The 18,909-nt window shown below is 36.9% G+C and overlaps 3 protein-coding genes across 3 annotated transcripts; 2 read left to right on the top strand and 1 right to left on the bottom strand.

Annotated features, from left to right (window-relative positions):
• The first annotated feature begins 3,981 nt into the window (after positions 1-3,981).
• LOC130987595 (ubiquitin carboxyl-terminal hydrolase 23-like) lies at positions 3,982-9,660 on the top strand. Its single transcript, XM_057911183.1, has 10 exons — positions 3,982-4,510; positions 5,610-5,724; positions 5,858-5,968; positions 6,128-6,300; positions 6,380-6,706; positions 7,030-7,155; positions 7,340-8,044; positions 8,151-8,826; positions 8,918-9,014; positions 9,148-9,660. The coding sequence occupies exons 1-10, from the start codon at positions 4,232-4,234 to the stop codon at positions 9,305-9,307; spliced, it is 2,769 nt and encodes a 922-aa protein (XP_057767166.1). The 5' UTR covers positions 3,982-4,231; the 3' UTR covers positions 9,308-9,660.
• A 1,695-nt stretch (positions 9,661-11,355) lies between these two features.
• On the top strand, positions 11,356-13,523 carry LOC130987594 (BTB/POZ domain-containing protein At4g30940). Its single transcript, XM_057911182.1, has one exon. It carries the CDS (start codon positions 11,980-11,982, stop codon positions 13,306-13,308), a length of 1,329 nt encoding a protein of 442 aa, XP_057767165.1. The 5' UTR covers positions 11,356-11,979; the 3' UTR covers positions 13,309-13,523.
• Positions 13,524-14,750: 1,227 nt separating this feature from the next.
• LOC130987593 (omega-6 fatty acid desaturase, chloroplastic) lies at positions 14,751-18,909 on the bottom strand. The gene is made up of 10 exons (XM_057911181.1): positions 18,507-18,909; positions 18,342-18,402; positions 17,651-17,892; positions 17,383-17,526; positions 16,993-17,144; positions 16,211-16,333; positions 15,916-16,093; positions 15,543-15,661; positions 15,288-15,402; positions 14,751-15,192 (listed from the first exon to the last, which is right to left on the bottom strand). Exons 1-10 carry the CDS (start codon positions 18,543-18,545, stop codon positions 15,031-15,033), a joined length of 1,335 nt encoding a protein of 444 aa, XP_057767164.1. The 5' UTR covers positions 18,546-18,909; the 3' UTR covers positions 14,751-15,030.

Raw genomic sequence — 18,909 nt, 5'->3', positions numbered from 1 at the left:
CTTGCATCAATTTTGCTTTGCTTCGCGTGATCACACCGATGCTTTCCGAAGAACCTTTAGATGAAGCTGGAGCAGTTGCATTTGGTTGAATGGACATTGTTCAAGATTTTTTGGTGAAGAGTAGAGATGAGAGGTAGAGATGTCCCACCGGGCGTGCCAAAATTTGTAAACACAAATTTTTGTATTTCAATTTGATAAAATACAAAACGCGTCACAAAGATAATTTGATAGATTTGAAGATAGATTTATGCGGGTTGTAATCTCTAGTTAATCCTCTGATTCTTCTCTTCCATTTGATTCTTGAACAAACTCGAAGATTATTGAAATACTTGATTTGATGACGTCAATCCAAGGGACTTAAGTCATGATTTTGGATTGAACGTTGAACTTGATTTGATTTGAGAACATTCTTAGAATTTGTAAGAATGCCTTGAAGCTTTCGAACTTGATTTGAGGAAGATCGTTCTTGGAATTTGTAAGAACGTCTTGATCACTTGAAGATTTGAAGAAATACTTGAAGATTTGAAGATAATTGAATACTTGAAGATTCGAAGAAGACTTGAACGCTTGAAGATTTCGAAGGATACTTGAAGATTTGAATGCTCAAATACTTGAAGATTCGAAGAAGACTTGAACGCTTGAAGATTTCGAAGGATACTTGAAGATTTGAATGCTCAAATACTTGAAGATTCGAAGAAGACTTGAACGCTAGATAGAATTCTTCAAGATACTTGAATACTTGGAAGAATACTTGAACTCTCCAATTCTTCGCCTCTTTCAACTTGCGATACTAGAGAGAATTCTTATGCTCTTCAATCTTCCGTTCCTTCACGTTGTCATTTATGAGCTCCCAACACCTCTATTTATAGATTTTAGAGATGGGCTTCGTGGGCTTTATGGGCTTTGGGCCTTTATGCATGGGCTTTAGGGCTTTAGGTGTCCATAAGCCCATTAATTCATTTTATTAAATATTAATTATATATATCTATTTAATTTAGGAATAAAATCCCATTTAATAAAATAGAAAATATAATTGAATATTTAATTCATGAATTTACACGTGCCATGATTTAATTCGACGACAATTTAATTGTCTACAGTAATAAATATCGTGAAATATATTGTTTATTCTAACTTTACAATTATCCTTTATTAGAGGGACTATTTGTTGAATCCGTTAATATCGTTGTTATAGCCTTTTAAAAAATAGTTAAAAGCCTAAAATTAAATTTTGTTGGAAAAAAAAGTGATTGTACTAACAATCTTAATATATAGAAATAAAGGTTTTATTTGTATTGGATGAAAAAAGCATAATTAAGTAAAATTGACAAAGAAAAAAAAACAATAGTCGGATGTGGTGATATAATATACCACCTTGATTATTTTATTTTATTTTATTTTTAGGAAATGGATATATACTTGAATTGTGTGAGCTTATATTATGAGTAAACGATCTTTACGAGTCTCTTAGTAACACCTTCAAAATTAAATTTTTTAGTATGATTTTTTTTATATAATTTAATTATAGGCCGTTGCACATAAATGATTTAAACATTATCCCACGTTATGAAAAAGATATCATGGATTAATATTGATTGCATAATAGAAGCTAGAACCTATCACACATGCCGACATGCGTTAAAACTCTCCAATATTTAAAAAATAGTGAATTGTTTGTAAATACATAAAATATATTCAAATTTCAGTTTCTAATACTACTATTGTTCGGTTAGTTAATACATAAATTTTAAACTTTTTAAAATTTGGCCCGAATTAAAATCTTGGATATATTTAATCCTATATGAATGTCGAAATTTAATTGTGTGACATATTTTATACGAGCTAGCTATGACGAATAAGAAAATGAGAAAATATTTTGGCGTCTTTTTATAGCATCAGTATAGGGACAAAATGTTACGGAAATTTCAATTCAAGTTGAATTTGAAAAAGTTCAAATTTATGATTAATTTAATTGATTGGAAAAATAGTAAGCAATAATTAAAAACTAAACAGCCCCTAACTATACTCTATCGATATCTCTTACGGTCCCATTTCTGAAGTTCTATCACTTTTTTTTTTTTTCATTTTGTTAAGTGTTCGAAGTTAATGTCGTGATATTAATTGATGAACATATATAATTATTATATATTGATTATAAATGCTATTGGTTGGAAGCATACATATATTTTCAAAATAATTTAGACTGTGACTACAAAGAATAAATCTTTAAATAATTTAATTTAATTTATTTCTCGGTCATATACCCATCATGCAATCATTTGGGTCATGTTTTCTTTTTAATTTTCAACTACCACCTCGTGCATTTTGATAAACATAATGTACAACCTTAAATACCCAAATAAATTTAAAATTTAAAAAAGATTTTTTAAATTTTTTTTAGTTGAATAAACACCATAATTGGCGCATGGATATGACTTATGAGGCAGACAGCGGCATTCCAATAATGACAGGTTGAAAACAAAGCAAGTATGAGAGATTAATGATTTGCATTTATCGTGGTGGGTGGCTTCATACACACTACTAAATTAGTTAAATTAACACTTCGAAAATAATTTACTAAATATGTCGAGCCCAAAAAAAAAAAAAAAATTAAATCATGACATGATGACAACAAAGCTCAATACATAATTGAGAAATTATTTTATATATATATATATAATTTGATAATGAAAAAAAAAATCAAAATCGCTACCTATAATGTGCATTGGATAAACTCCATTTACGTGCAACATGTACATGTTGAATTGTTTAAACTTTAACTAGTGTTGGATAATTAAATTGAAATTTTATTAAAAAAATAAAAAGAAATACCTAATAACTCTTCACAAAAGTAGTGTTGGATAATATTTGTATTTATATCCTAAATGAAACAAAAAGGTGTAAGAAAAAATGTTAAATTCATGTATTTTTTAGTAGAAAACAGAAATCATGTTAAATTTTAAAAAATACAAAAAATAAAATAAAATTTGTATATTTACATGCTAATATAATAATAATAATAATAATAATAATAATAATAATAATAATAATAATAATAATAATAATATGACCAGGTTCCTTAAAAGAAATACACCAAGTAAACATAAAATAAAAGAAGCCCATAATGAATAGATAACCAAGGCCCAAATTTAACTTGTGGAATTCGAATTATGAATTTATGATAGCAAAAATATAGCCCATTCATAATTATATATGATGGGCCTTGTTTTTTTGGGCCAATTGATTTTTGTTTGTGGGCTGTTCGTCACTGCATGGGGCTCAAAAGTTATGAGTCACAATTTTACCAGTAATGTCGGCTAAAATTCTGAGCTGAGATATTAGAATTAATAATAATTTTTTTAATGGTTTGTAGATGGAAATAGTTGGCATGTTTGTATTTGCTTTGACATATAATTGTCAAAAAGGATGGCATAAATTTTATTTATTACTTTATGCTTCGTTTGCTTTGACGTAATAAAAAATTTAAAAACGTAACATAAATATTTGAACAATTATAAAATATTTGGCCTTAAGCATTAACAACTTTACGTTTGATCAATACACACATAAAAACATAGTATTATAATTTTATATTTATACACACATAGAAACGTAATATTATAATTTTATATTTAAAGAAATTTTATACTCCCTCCGTCCCAAACGAAATGTCCTATTTTCCTTTTTGGGTTGTCCCAAATGAAATGTCCTGTTTCCTTTTTTGACAATACACTCTCTCTCTATACTTAATATTTAAATAATTTCCATCAACTCACTTTATCTACTTTATACACATTTCTTAATCTTCGTGGACGGAGGGAGTAGTACTTATATAATTATTATTCATAAGATATATAAAATGTGATTCATGCCTTAAATTATAAATTTACACCATATTATATTATGCCTCTATTTATAGAGTAAAAAACAAACAAACGCTAAAGGCAAATTCCTAATCAAATTAGAGTTTAGAGACAAAAGAAAAAAGAAGTTAGTTAGAGACAAGAAGAAAAAGAAGTTGGTATATATGTAATGTAAACCCTAGGCATTCATAACCAGCACTCGTCGCCGACATTATCGAAAGCTTAATCTCTCGGATTCATTCACGCTTTCATCTTTTCTTTGTGCATGAGATTGTGCTGCAAAATCTATATCGAAATCCACAAACTTCTTTTTAGAGAATTTATGTGTTTTTGAGGTGCAAGAGAGGTGTTTGGAGCTCGATTTATATATGGCGGAAACGGCGACGACGACGATCAGTTCGAATGGGGTGGGCAGGGCCGAGCCGGAGTCCGATACGGTGGCGCTGTTCCATAGGAGGATTGAGTTCCACCCAGCTCGGAAGCATTCCAATGGCTTTGTAAACGAGAGCAGCAATGGGTTTAAGCTGGTGACGCTGAACCCGGTCAAGGCTTCCTCTGTTTTCGGCACTAAAAACGAAAAATCATCGGAGCATTCTGATGTCAGGTTGGATCCTGAGCTCAGCTTCGAGATTACATTTCGCAGAATTGTGAGTGCTCGGAATATTTATACACATATGTTTGAATTTACTTGATGTTCTTCTAGATTTCTTTTAATGTTCACGTTAACGATGTGAGATTATTTGTTACTTGTTACTCGTGAACGATGTTTTGTCCCTGTTTTTTTGGTTATACATATTAAAAGATATGGTGGCTAGTGTTATTTTGATATTTTTTTTAGAACAATTGTTTTCCAGTAATTTGGTGTGATCGGATGAGATAGAAGAAATGTAGTAGAACTTGCTTAGTAAAAGTGGAAAAATTTCCTATTCGGTGTCAACTGGAGAACATGTATGTTTGCACCGGAATTATTGTTTCTTATCTTTTCACTGATGCATGAAATGTACTGCATCTTTTCCTCCCATCACACCTTGGTGTTTTTTCCCTTTTCTTTTTATCTTCTTTTAAGAATCTATTTTGTCCGGACATAATTGCTGAAAGTATAATATGAGCAATGCTTCGAAGGTTACCTTAAAACGGTTTCTTCTAGTAAAGTAGCAGACTAGCAGTCATGCATTGTAATGCTCCTACTGGCTTCAATTTGTTGGGAAGTAGGAGAATGCCGTCCCTTGAAATGCACCTATATCATGGGCTGCTGTTTTCTTGTTTTATTTTACAATGAGTTTTGTATCATTCCCTGCTCCATCTACCCAGTTTCACTTGTATACTTGGGGTGCATTCTCTTTGATGGAAAAGGGTGGAAAACATATATATCTCGTCCAATTAATGATAACATACATGGTGTATTGATGTGATATTATTTTTCCTTGTTTTTTCACCCTAGTGAACTTGGGATATAAAAGGTGGGGTCCATTAAAATGTAATAAAATGTTTCCATATTTTTTTATCCCTCATTTTCTTATGATAAACGTTCAACCAAAGAACGCGCCTTGGTGGTTCCATTTAAGCTTCTTGGCGGGTTCAATTTGAATTTCCATCCAATGGCGTCTATGGATGAGCCAACTGTTACGTTTGGAGTATTGTCTTTCACAAATACTTGAAATGATATTTTATTCTGTGAGTCTACAGTTTCGAATTATGTTTTGATGAGTCACATAGCATGTACAAAGGCTCAAACTTGTATTTCAGGGTGCAGGTTTGCGTAACCTTGGAAACACTTGTTTCCTTAATTCGGTACTGCAATGCCTCACATATACTGCACCATTAGCTGCCTATCTTCAAAGTGGGAAGCATCAAAATTCTTGTGAGCCTTCCTCATTTTATCAATTTATCTATCTCATTGGTTTCTTATATGATTTTAAGAAAGGATTGGGCAGATATTTCATGACATACATTTTTCAGCATGTGTTTACTCTGACGACCTATAATTTATGAAGGTCGTACTGCCGGGTTTTGTGCATTATGTGCCATCCAGAAACATGTCAGCCGAGCTCTGCAGTCAAGCGGGAGGATTCTAGAGCCTAAGGATCTTGTGTCGAACTTGAGATGTATCCTATGATAATGAAAGAGATGTGCTTTAGCATTTGTGCTCAGTTCTCGAAGTATTTCACATGTAGGTAGTCATTTAAAGTCTCTGAGCGTCATGTAGTCATACACATCGTTGGTCTCTTTACTCTTTACGTTTGAGTCCTTAATGAAAATATTAGGCATATCTCGGAGCTTTCGCAATGCCAGGCAAGAAGATGCTCATGAGTATATGGTGAATTTGCTCGAATCAATGCATAAGTGCTGCTTACCATCTGGAGTGCCAAGTGAATCTCCTAGTGCTTATGAGAAAAGCTTGGTCCACAAAATATTTGGTGGTCGATTGCGTAGTCAGGTACTTTTGTGACTGAATTTGAGGCTGTTAGTGTTTTTGTTTTCTCTTTGTTGTGCTAATTATATGTGTCATTCCCTAGGTGAAATGCATGCAGTGCTCGTACTGCTCTAACAAATTTGATCCATTCTTAGATCTAAGTCTAGAAATACAGAAAGCAGACTCATTGTATAAGGCACTTGCTCATTTCACCGCCAAAGAGCAGTTAGATGGAGGTGCGAGGGAATATCAGTGTGATCAATGTAAACAGAAAGTAAAGGCATCGAAGCAGCTAACAGTTCACAAGGCACCTCAAGTACTCGCTGTTCACCTGAAGCGTTTCAGTTCACATTCTCCTGGCCAAAAAGTTGATAAAAGAGTTGCTTTTGAACCTACGTTGGACTTGAAACCTTTTGTCACTGGCCCCTATGTAAGTTCTACTTTTGTTTCTTTCTCACGTTCGTAGCCAATTTGAGATATCTTCACCTTTTTATTCTTCTAGAGCTCCTACTTGTACTCTGCTCTTGCTCCTTCTGCTCATCCTCCTGTTTGGGCGTGTCCTTGTCCTCATTGTGCTTCTTCTCTTATAAATTGTTTCAATTTTTTTATTTTCATCATATTTTTTCTCGCAAGCTTTGTATACAAGGACCTGCAAACTCTTTTTTTTTTAATAAAAAAACAGTTCTTTGGATACCTGCATTCGTACTTGTTCAAAGTTATGATCACTCTTGTACTCATATTTATCTTTTTCAGGATGGGGATCTAAAATACACTCTCTATGGAGTTCTTGTTCATTATGGTTGGAGCACTCATTCTGGCCATTATTACTGTTTTGTTCGCACATCGAGTGGCATGTGGTATTCCCTTGATGACAATCAGGTATGAGAAAATAACTGTTATCTTGATGAGAGGGGATCTTAGTTATTATTGTATTAATTCTTCAGTTGAAATGATTGTGATATGGTTCAAATACAAACCAACCTCTTTCATTTCTATTTGCAATTTTAATTCAGTTATAGGTTGACACTTAATTCACGGTTACCATCATTTTGGCATGTAATAGGTTGTCCAAGTTAATGAGAGGAAAGTTCTGGAACAGAAGGCCTATATGATGTTCTACGTTCGCGATAGGAAAAACGTTGGCTCAAAGAATCATGTTAATGCCCTTCAGAAAGATAACATGGTGATGAATGCCATCGGGAATGCTGCATATTCAAAATTGAACTTGGAATTGAAAGAGAAAATCCAAAACGGTTCAGATAAGAGAAAGTTAAATGGCTCTGCAGCTTTATCCGGGAGGGATGCACCGGTGACTGCTCCACCGATCGAGGCTCCTTCGGAGAATACGTCCTCAAACATTAATGGCAAATTGACAGCTGAGCATTCGGACCTTGCAAGAAATGCTAAGTGTGAATCGATGGGGCCACCGACAAAGGCTCCACTGAAGGAACATTCTTCAATGGAATTAAATTCAAGCGTTGATGGCTCTGGTGGCGCTTCAAATGGAGGTCATGTTGCAACAGATACCTGCCACAACACGTTGAGTGTTGTAGAAGAGCAGAATACAAGTACTGTTTTATTGTCTGACAGTAGTCCTCAAGTTTCAATGCATAAGAAAGAATCAAGCAGCTCTATTGCCATGCCATCGGGCTACAAGGATAGTGACGAGGACAAACCTTGTGAATCAGCTGAGAAGGCACCGGAGAGTGCTGTGCTCAGCAGATTATCTCGAGACCAATGCAAAATGGTTGGCCCCATTTCTGAAATGGTATTTTACTTGTATATAATCTGTTCCTTTTTGTGTTTTTGCGTTCTCTCATTCTTTTGGTATAAGGGTGGATAATACTTATCATTGTTTCTTTTCATCCATTCAGAATGCTAGCACAAGCAACATGCCCATGGGAGCAATTGGTGAACTAGGGAAAAGCATTCGAGACGAGCAGGCAGCAAAGAAGGCTGTTAGTCCAAATACTGAGGTAACTGTTGAAAATGGGCAAAGAATCAATGTGCAGTCGAAAGAGCCTCTAAGACTTGGGATAACTAAGAAGAAAAGGCAAGACCTTAAAGTAAAGAGGAAGCTCTTGAAATATCAGGCAGTCACCACATCACTCAGCTCTAACCTTATATTAGGCGGGGGCCTCTGCTTACGAAAGAAAAAGCACAAGCAGAAACTGAAGAGAAAGCAATGTTCTATGCTTAAGAAGTCTCCCGATACGAAGGATATGTTGGGTGAGAATGGCTTATCATCAAAGCTAGGACAATCGGCATCTAAAGAATCGTTTCATCAAGCTGTTGTTGACGAATCTACTTGCTCTCGGGAAAAGAAAGCCAAATTTGTTTCAGATGGTGATAGTAGCATATCAGGTGATGCTATTGATAAGGACTTCAGAAAGAGGATTCTTCTCGATGGCTCCACAGTTTCTGCTGAAAAGCAACCTGACATAAGGCAATCGACTGCTCAAGGAGCGGGGATGTCTGAAGAGCACCAAAGAGAGTTGAGGCAAAATGATGTCATGAACATGCTTACCAGGGGCTTAGAAGAGACAACTGGTAAAGAACACGGTGTCTGTGATGTTTACCAACTGATAATAATTCCTACTTATTTTCGTTTCTTTTCTCAAATATACGCGTCTGATTGCAGTTGGTCGTTGGGATGACATTGGTGTTTCACTATCTACTAAATCTAAGACAAGAGCATCAGGAGCTGCTGCCCAAATCGGTTATATTGGGGATGAGTGGTAAGTCATCTCATAATTACTTGAAATGGTTTTTGTGAATGAAAGATCAATCTTCAGATCATCTTGAAATACAATACTTTTCCTTATAGATAGGACAAACATATGTAATGGTTGTGACATCTCTTGCTGACAGGGACGAGGAGTACGACAGAGGAAAGAGGAAGAAGGTAAGGGTCCCCGTTGTTAGCTTCGATGGACCAAACTTATTCCAAGAAATTGCAAACAAAAGATCGAAAACAAAGAGAGCGAAGCTCGACAGATCCAGAGATGGGAACCAGCCATTTAGGATATGATGATGATGATGATGATGGTGGAGCATTTGGGGGGTGTCTAAACATTCCATGGGAGAGAAGCTTATGTTTTCTGTCTACTCGTAACGCGGTTACTGCGATTTTGGCAGTTGAGAGATGGTGTCCCAAGGCTTTGGAAGACCAGAATTCTGTAATTTTTCCTTGTGTTTCCATTCATAGTTATGGATTTTCTGTGGGTGGTGTATTTATTTCCTGCTTTCAGCTTCATTTTGAGAAGAAGGTGAAAGAGGGTATAGGGTGAGAGTGAAATTGTATAAGCCATGACCTTATAATAACATGTTTAAGTGACTCCTTCAAGCTGTCCATTTACTTATACAAAGTTACAATTGCATAAATTTTAATGACTTCTAAATTTTAATGTAGTTTGTTACTTGCAACTTTATGTTGTCAGTTTCTTGTCTTTCTTTTTCAAGGGTGATTTGTTACTTGCAACTTTATGTTACATGAGATGAGTTGATTTGTACATTAACTATGATGTTTATTTCTCTTTCTTTCTTCATTTTTGGGGGTAAAATTTAGGAAGAGGAGCTATACAGATACTGCAAACTTCACTCTGCGATGCGATGTGGTCTGCGATACATGATCTTGGTTGTGCTCAGTTTCTCGAATTCGAGACAACACGATGCTCGACTTTCGATTTTGCAGGAGGCCGTGGAGCACGCGCAGGCGATGGGGCACGTCAACTTCCAGGAATTCAGATGAGGCCACACTTAGCAGCAGATCAAATCTCTGCATTTGCTTTGCTTGTTTAGTGCTGCTGTTGTACAGCTCCAAAATATGCAGTTGTTGTATCATTTCGAATTCATTTGGTATAGAATAAGAATAAACAAATAAATCCCATGATGTTAATTTGTTAAATTTGAATATTAAAGAAATTTGTTGAATGATTTCCTTGATTTTACATTTTTTTTAATTATGTAGTGTTGATGAAATTTGAGAAGAAATAGTAGGACAGGTGAATGTAAGGTTAGGTCAGCTTATTAATTAATGGCTTTAGATGTAAGTATTAGGTTGGTTTAAGTTAATGATGATTTCATCAAGATTAAGTTTAATCATTTCATCTTTTTTGTGGTGTCACCTCACAACACTTAAAACATCCAACTTATTTCTTAATTATGTGTGGGAAACTTAATTACTACAATAATGCATTTCATAATTGAAAATTGGGTATTTAAATTTGACATAGAAAGGCTTCTTAAGGTGGGAGATGTGATGTGCTATCAGAAAAAGAATGATGACTGCATTTTAAGAATTGAGAGGCTTATTACACACTTAATAATAAAATTTAAAAATTTAGGCTCATTAAAATTATTTTTTTTCTTTAAAGAAAGAGAATGAGACTTTTCAGTTTTAATATTATAATGATAATGATTTATTATGAGTCTTGCTATGTCAATTTATCCATAAATTAGAACTATGCCAAATTAGCCAAACACAATTGTGTCACACGTTAATGACGCACACGATTTTACTAACATAGTTTATTTATTTTTTAGCTCTACTTGCGTAGTTATAGAAAACTTAAAAGTCAATGTATACACATATATCAAAAATCTCTAAAATACGCAATAAAATTTGGAAATGATACGTCAAACACCCAATCCGAGTCAACTAAAATCCTTAACTTGAAATATGCTTCGATTCATAATTTATAAACTTAATATAAATATTAAAAAAGATTCAGAAAATGTATTGCAAACTGAATCATAAAACTTCTATGATCAAAATATAATATTAAATCACGATAAAAACACAAATTTTCCTAAAACCCATTTTAATTTTTTTTTTTTTTTTTGAATTACCTAAAACCCAATTTCAGAGTTTAAATGACTTAAATGTAACTGAATTGAGCTGACTTGATTGACTTAACCATCCAAATTTCCAAAACTACCCTTACATCTCCATCGTTGATTCAGTCCTCACAGATCCAACGGCCAATAACTAAAGATGAAAAAATACTACTGCAGCCTCAAACTGGGTCCATTTTCAGACCATTTGATTTTTTTTATATAAAAAGCTAATAAAAATGATTAGTTATGTCAGAACTCAAGACTCCCATAATTTTGCAGCTCAAAAACGCTCTGCATTTTTCTCTTTTCCAATTTCATCAAACAATCAAAATCTTCTTTTTCTTCAAATTATTCACCTCCTATTCACAGATTCTTCGAGAGTTTTCAGTTACTGGTCGTTTTTTTTTTCCCTCTTCTGTTTCTGCTGTATTGGTTCGTTGCGTTTTGTTTTTTTCAGTTATGTGATGGAATCAATTGAGTTTTGATCGTGTTTTTGATTGCGTTTTCCTAAAATAATCGGATGCTATAAACGTTTCCTTGTTGATTTCCAACGCTTCGTAATCTCTGCGGTTCGGTTTTTTGCTGATTGATGTCAAAATACGCGCTTTTCCTTGCTGCTGTTTCTGCGCGATCGTTATTTATTTATCAGAATCGTTTCGAATTTGAATTTCCGAGATTGAATTGAAGATCTCTCGGCAAAAATCTCGTGCGATTCTGATTAAAACCAGAAAAAAAAAGTGTCCAACTTTGAATCCGTGCCCCTTCCCCCCCTTTTTCCCCTTCGATTTTTCTATCCTAAAATTCTCGATTTTTTGAGTCGTATCAAAAAACTGTTTCCACATTCTTCCATTTGAATTTGATTCCATGGGAGTTCAGAAAGATAGAGTGAAGTTCAACGTAGGCGGGCGCCACTTCGAAACGACGGCGACGACGCTGGCAATCGCCGGCCGGAATTCCCTCTTCGGCGCCATGTTCGACGAGAATTGGGATCTCCACCCCACCGCCGCCGCCGACGAGCACTTCATCGACCGGAACCCCGATTGCTTCGCCGTCCTCCTGGACCTCCTCCGCACCGGGGAGCTCTACATCCCCCCCAACATCCCCGAACGCCTCCTCCACCGCGAGGCCCTCTTCTACGGCCTCTCCGACCACCTCCGCGCCGCCAAATGGGGCCCATTCGACGGCAACACGCTCCACCTCTCCCGGTCGGTCCCGGGGCGGGCCCCGGGCGACGGCACGGGCATCCGGGCCGGGCCGGACGGGGGTTGCTGCGTGGCCCACGGCAGCATGGTCCATGTGTATGATTGGGCGATGGAGGAGCACCCCCCTTTGAATCTCGACTACCAGAGGGTAAACGACGCCGTTTGGGTGGATTCCGACAGCATTGTGTTGAGCGCCTGTGAGAGGCTGGGTAGGGATGATGGTGGGATGGGGCTTTTCAATGCCTCTAGTGGTGAGTTGAGACATAAATTCCATGTCACACATGATAGCCAAGTGAAGAGTTTCAGTGGTGGAGCATTGAGCTTTAGCTGTGATTATAGGTTGTTTGCTAGTTGCAGAGGTAGGAGCAATGAGTATGGTGTTGGTGTGTGGGACCAGGTGAGTGGCAAGCAGGTCGACTTCTTCTACGAGCCGGCGGGCTGGCCGTTGGGCGAGGCCGACAAGCTGCAGTGGCTGCACGGCGCCAACTGCTTGCTGGTGGCAACCCTGTTTCCTAGGAAGGACAATTGCTACATCAGCTTGTTGGACTTTAGGGACAAGGAGAGGATGGTGTGGGCGTGGTCGGACGCGGGGGCGGCCGTGGGGGACGAGCGCAGGGTCAGGGACGCCATCGCCATGGAGGAGAGCGCCGCCGTGTGTGTGGTGAACGAGTACGAGGATCTAGGGTTCATGGACTTGAGGCGGCCCGGGGGCCCCCTGAGGTGGAGCTCGAGGAGCCGCCTCATGAAGGGGAAGATGCCGGACGAGCCCTGCTACCCTAAGCTCGCCCTGCACCGGGGCCAGCTCTTCTCCTCCATGAACGACACCATATCCGTCTTCTGTGGGCCCGATTGGGTGCTCACGTCGCGCCTGAGGAACGCGTATGGTGGCTCCATCTGTGACTTCTCCATTGGAGGGGATAGGCTCTTTGCACTGCATAGTGAGGAGAATGTGTTTGACATATGGGAGACTAGCCCTCCTCCAATTATGTGATTGATTTTGACTTAGTTTTTTTTCACACCTTCAATGATTTTCTTGTTTAGATTGTAGTTTTAGTTCTTTTTACACCTTCAATTACTTTCTTGTTTAGATTGTAGTTTTCCATATAGCAATTGGTTATACAAGGGAAAAAAAACATATCTTTGGAGTTGTCTTTGCTTATAATGTATGTGTGTGATATATGTATTACATATGCAATATTTGATTTAGCCTTTAAGGTCTTGGTAGATGATGTTGTTGATATTTAAATGGGACCAATTCTGTCTTTGTATTGATTATTCTGATTGGTTTTATGGGGCCATCAAAAGTGACAAGGTCAGGTTTCTTTTGACAACGAATCCTCAGCAGCAGTCTTTTTTTTTCTTCTTTACTTTAGTAAAAGATGATTCCTTATCCTCATAGTAAATTAAAATTGTAATGAAATTTAACCCCTTTTGTGGATTCCTAAAGGGGCAAAAGACACCCACCCCACATGCATGTGAGCAGTTACAACTGCTATTTGGCATTAGGTCAAAAGATTTGGTGTTTTTTCACTTTTTTTTAGATTGTCTCTAAATAAAATACCTAATAAGTATAATACTTAATAATTTTACAAGAAAAAACAATGTCAAAATTCTCATTATATCCTTGCATATCAATATAATTTGTTTAACACAAAAACTCCTGTGAAACCGGTTTCACAATGACACTGTAATATTTTAAAGTGTCATTTGTATGTTGAAGTAGTGTCATTCGGAAAACTGGTTTCACCGTGAAATCGGTTTCACGGGAGACCGCGTCCTTGTTTAATTGTTTGTTTACTCAAGAGTTAATTCGTGTTTGGCAATTCATAAAATTTCACCAAACAATATGAACAAATGGAAAATATGATGGCTCGAGTTCCCATTCCAACCACTTTTTCCATCCCCCACCAAACAAACTGCTCGTCCACGCCACGTTTGGACCTTGTTTCTTTCTTCTTTTTCCTTTTTATGTGTGAAACATTTACTAAAATATAATTTCTAGCAAGAAAATTTCTATTTCTTTGAATAAATTTACTACGTCTACTCCATCAATTGAAGGGTTGTAAAGAATTTGACGACGGCAACATCTTTTGTTGAAAGGTTAGCCTCAATCTCTGTTGAATTTAATAATGTCACAAATTCTTTGCATAATCTAATCTGTATCCCACTAAATTTAAATTTGAAACTGGTGTGGTGGGAGCAGATCCCAACTTAGGCAACCCCACAAAATATTAAATATACATAACAAGTTGTACATAATTGACTTCGGCCAGCGATTTGCACAACAAATGAGATAACTAATAGCTGAAACCAAGGTTTAAAAATTAATGCATCAACAATAATTTAACATTTGTGCACTCCACAAATTATTTGATTTATTTAATATGGTATGCAATAAATCACAGTCAACCCATCAACAAAGAAAAGGTCAAGTTTCCAAGAAAAATATCCTTAGTTTTTTTTCTTCTTCTCACCAGTGCATTCTCATCCAATAACATGCAGATTTCAAAAGAAAACCATCACATAAGCCTATGTTGCTACTTTAGATAATGAATTTGCATCTGCATAAAGACAGTGAGCAATGCATCATAATATTCATGGAATGATATGTATGAGATACAATGAATATTGGGTGTGCTAGGAAACCTAACTTTGGGAGAGAATTTGGACCAAAAATGGCAGTTGTTGAAGCTTAATGGCATAGCATGATGGCTCAAGCATAATCAGGCATTACTTGTTTAAGGAATGTGATGGGCTGAGATTCCTCGGGCGCAAGCTCGTCAAAGGGGACGTAGTTTCTCTCCTTGCTGTAGACATGGCAGACAGTCAGTATCGTCTTCATCAGCCGCCAGTTCCAGGAAGCCTCGTTCATGTACTGTTGTTGAACCATGGGGAATGAAATTATTGAATAATGTGTGTTATCATAAAACAAACACGGAGAAACGAGCACACGCAGGTTGTGGATCCTACCTTTCCCCAGTTTTCTTGGAGAGACTGATGAGCTGCTCGCAGGTTGTAGCTCGGTATTCTGGGGGAAATGTGATGAGGAATGTGCACGTTGATATCGTGGCAAAGGATTTCTATCCTGTCGAGGAGAAAAGGTTTTTATGTCAGTTATCTGCATGAAGAGAGACAGTTTTTTTCTATCTTGCAGGTTTGGTTTTTCACTTCTCAATCAATGCAGAGTTCTTTTCGGATTCAAGAGCCAGCAAGTGAAAGTACTACCAGCTCGGATAATCACAGTGGACAGTGCCGTTGAGCTGGGCCTGGGCAGCGTTCCATTCATCCGAGGACTTGAAGGGTATATGAGGCGCCGTGTGATGGACCATTGTGAAAGTACTCATCTGAAAATTTTAAACACAGACTTTCAGAAGATGAACTTAATAGATTATTGTGCACATAAACAGAATGAATGAATCCGAATGTGTTGATAAAGATGTATGTAATGCTTATGCAAGTTATTCGATTTCCTTCCCATTTACTCAACTATTTGAAATGTAAACAAGTGTTTATAGCTCTTAGATTTCATAAAAATTTGGCAAGTTAAACTAATCACACAGCAAAAAAAAACACGAAAGATGTGAGCGTGAGGCAATACCCAGAAGTGATAACCTAACCACGGCATCAACCAGAACTTGATCCATCCCATGACCCCGGTTTTCAAAATTATCAAAGGCCATCCGATTGCCATGAAAGCAAACACACAAGCCAAACTTATCTTCACTCGCTTGACTTCATTAGGTCTGAACCTTTTGACGTCAAAGTGCATTATCAACCTATGAGATGCTTCAAATTCTCAGATTAAAATCAACGAGGCTCTATAGGAAAATACAGTAAGATAATAAAGTGTAGTGTCACGTAAAACATTTAATAGTGGAACATTAGACCATTACCAGTGTGCTATAGACATCCAGGGCCTAAGAGGTCCGTAACCATATATGATTGCCTTTCGGAGGATTGAAGAGGACTCAAATTCCTCCGGCTTAACAGGGAGCCAGGCTGTATCCTCTTCCAACCTGCAACGACCGTGAGAGAGATGAATCAGATTTCCTCATACAGTAATATTACAAAATATATTTACATGGTTTGATGTGCGAGGAAAGTCTAATCTAACAGAAGGGAGAAAAACAAACACCTACGATCAAAGGGATATTTAGTCGTATGGTGTTATTCCTGATTTTAGAATAGTGTCACTATGTCATCTATTGCACGAAAATATTTCTTTTTCACTTTCAATAAAGTGAAACGATAGATGAAATGAGTTCAACTTCGACCATACTACTACTGCCTTGTTGAGACCCATGATTTCTCCAACATTTCTTTAAAATATCCTGAATATCAACATATGCAGATTGTAGAAGAATATAACTAAGCCTAACTCATTTCTTTCACTTTTAAATTGATAATAAAAATCAAAATAAAGACACTCTTAGAAATAGGCACTTAGTTTCTAGGCATTATATACTACAAGATTTAATTATTCACATAATTCCAGCTTGCTGTGAGAGCAGAATTAGCATTTAATCAACATCATATACTAATATTGGTTTGAAAAGCAAAAACCACCACCTCCTCACAACTGCCAACACACACAAGTAGGAAAGGGCAATAATGTATCAAAACTTTACTCAAAGTCTCAAATTAATGAACATGTCTTAAGAGAGAGGGTACAAACATATTTGTTTTCGCATGATGCCTGTCATGCTTAAAACGCCATGGCTCGTAAGGGTAAATGAGAGGCATGAATGCCAGAGTTCCAACAATGTCTTCCACCAACTTGTTCCGCGAGAATGATTTGTGTGCACAATCATGTCCTATGACAAAGAACTATACAAAGAAAGTGTTGGTAAATTATATGTCAAAAAACTATAGCTTGAAATCAGGAGTAAAAAGTACTAGCATGATTTTCAGAAACCAGCATGAGGAATTTGTGGGTGTATGGAATTAGGAAATTTCTACAGCGACTCCCATCTTTTATAAACGCAGGTTTCTTCAGTTTTATCCCAACAAGCATTTCTATTATCCAGCATAAAACAAAAAAGTGCTCATTGATTACAAAACTAACCCCTGTAATCGCAGTTCCAGTCCAAGCCCAAGCTAGAGGAAGCAGGTACCACGGGGCCTTAGCGATCATGAAGATCCCCAAAGCATAGGATGTTACAGATACCAACACAGACTTCAAAGCTTTTGCATCATCAATCTCAAACACCTTTCACATAAAAAAGTTAGGATGATCAGTCGTAAACTCTGTACAGACAAGACGCATGGCTTCCTAAAAGCACTATAGCAGATAGAGAAACAAGAGCTCTCTTTAAAGCAAAATGAGAGAGCACCTTCTTTGGAAGTGTATCGATTATATCTCTCAGTGTCACGCTATCTGGAAGGGGTTCTCCAATCTGTCGAAAGCCGTATTCATGACACAACCGCTGTCTATATTCTGCACTGTCTGCTGCTGGGGAAGGTGCCACATTGACAGCCACAGCTCTCACAATTTCACGCTTTTGCAGCGATTTAAAGCATTGTTTTCGTTTGCTTAATCTCTGAGGCAGACTTTCCCACTTCAGAAGATATGAACCTTCAATTCACCATTTTCAGAAAACAATGATCGACAATAAAATCGAAACAGTGGCTTCTATTTCTACATCACCCTAAAAAACAAACCATTCCTACAAACCAATATAGCAGTCAAAATTGAAACTTTTCAAGATCGAAGCAAACCCCACCACGCAATTCAGACCCTCAATCCAAATTTCATCATCGAAATTAAAAGGAAACACACAGAGAGACACATCTATTATATTGGTTAATCTCTGAGCTACACTCTCCCACTTCAGAAGATATGAACCTGTAATTCACCATCATCCCACAAAATCAAACCAAACCATCTCTATAAACCAATATAGCATTCAAAACTGAAACTTTTCACGATCAAAACAAATCCCACCACGTAATTCACACCCTCAACAAACTTCATCATCGAAATTGAAAGAAAAAACACACACAAACACATCTCTCAATCGAAACCTGATGAAGTAGAGCTCTGAGCAAAAATTCTGTTGCTCTCATTTGGCCTTTTCTGGTGCCCCTACAAAATCAAGGAAACATTACATAAAACAACGTACAAAACTCTGATTATGTATCTCCTCGCACAAACACATAAGAGAGAAATACAGAAAAAGCGATACCTACCAAGATAAGGAAGCCAGAATGTGCAAGTCTACACGCCATGGCAATCAATAAAGAAACCCAAATTGACGAAACCCTTTTCAAATTCTGTCTCTCTCTCTCTCTGCTCCGCGGTCAGAGCACGCGGGCAGAGAGTAGAAGAGCTGAAGATAGGATTCTAGCAAAGAGTTGAAAATGGGGCCTGAATCTAAGGATGTTATGGTGAGGGGTTTATATAGTGATAGTTGAAGAGTAGCACACAACACAGTTGGTTAGAATTTGTTTGGGACCGGAATCCACCCAATCATAATCCACAGCCATCAGTCTGCTGTCAATTTGTACACTGCTTTTTCATTGCCACTCATTCCCACAATCCAAAATGTTAATTAGGGCTCTACTTTGTCAAAGATGCATGGCTTCAAATTAG

This window comes from Salvia miltiorrhiza, chromosome 6 (genome assembly GCF_028751815.1).
Source record: "Salvia miltiorrhiza cultivar Shanhuang (shh) chromosome 6, IMPLAD_Smil_shh, whole genome shotgun sequence".
In the NCBI taxonomy this organism is placed as follows: domain Eukaryota; kingdom Viridiplantae; phylum Streptophyta; class Magnoliopsida; order Lamiales; family Lamiaceae; genus Salvia; species Salvia miltiorrhiza.
Note: the sequence above shows the minus strand (reverse complement) of the source record. Positions and strands in the feature narration are given on the sequence as shown.

Excerpts from the sequence above, each read along its gene's own strand:
- LOC130987595 (XM_057911183.1), top strand. The coding sequence starts at position 4,232 with ATGGCGGAAACGGCGACGACGACGATCAGTTCGAATGGGGTGGGCAGG. Across the intron at positions 5,969-6,127 it reads TCTTGTGTCGAACTTGAGAT|GCATATCTCGGAGCTTTCGC; the intron begins GTATCCTATGAT and ends TGAAAATATTAG. Across the intron at positions 8,045-8,150 it reads TTGGCCCCATTTCTGAAATG|AATGCTAGCACAAGCAACAT; the intron begins GTATTTTACTTG and ends TCATCCATTCAG.
- LOC130987594 (XM_057911182.1), top strand. The coding sequence starts at position 11,980 with ATGGGAGTTCAGAAAGATAGAGTGAAGTTCAACGTAGGCGGGCGCCAC.
- LOC130987593 (XM_057911181.1), bottom strand. The coding sequence starts at position 18,545 with ATGGCGTGTAGACTTGCACATTCTGGCTTCCTTATCTTG. Across the intron at positions 17,893-18,341 it reads TCAGAGCTCTACTTCATCAG|GTTCATATCTTCTGAAGTGG; the intron begins GTTTCGATTGAG and ends GGTGAATTGAAG. Across the intron at positions 15,403-15,542 it reads CACTGTGATTATCCGAGCTG|GATAGAAATCCTTTGCCACG; the intron begins GTAGTACTTTCA and ends TCTCCTCGACAG.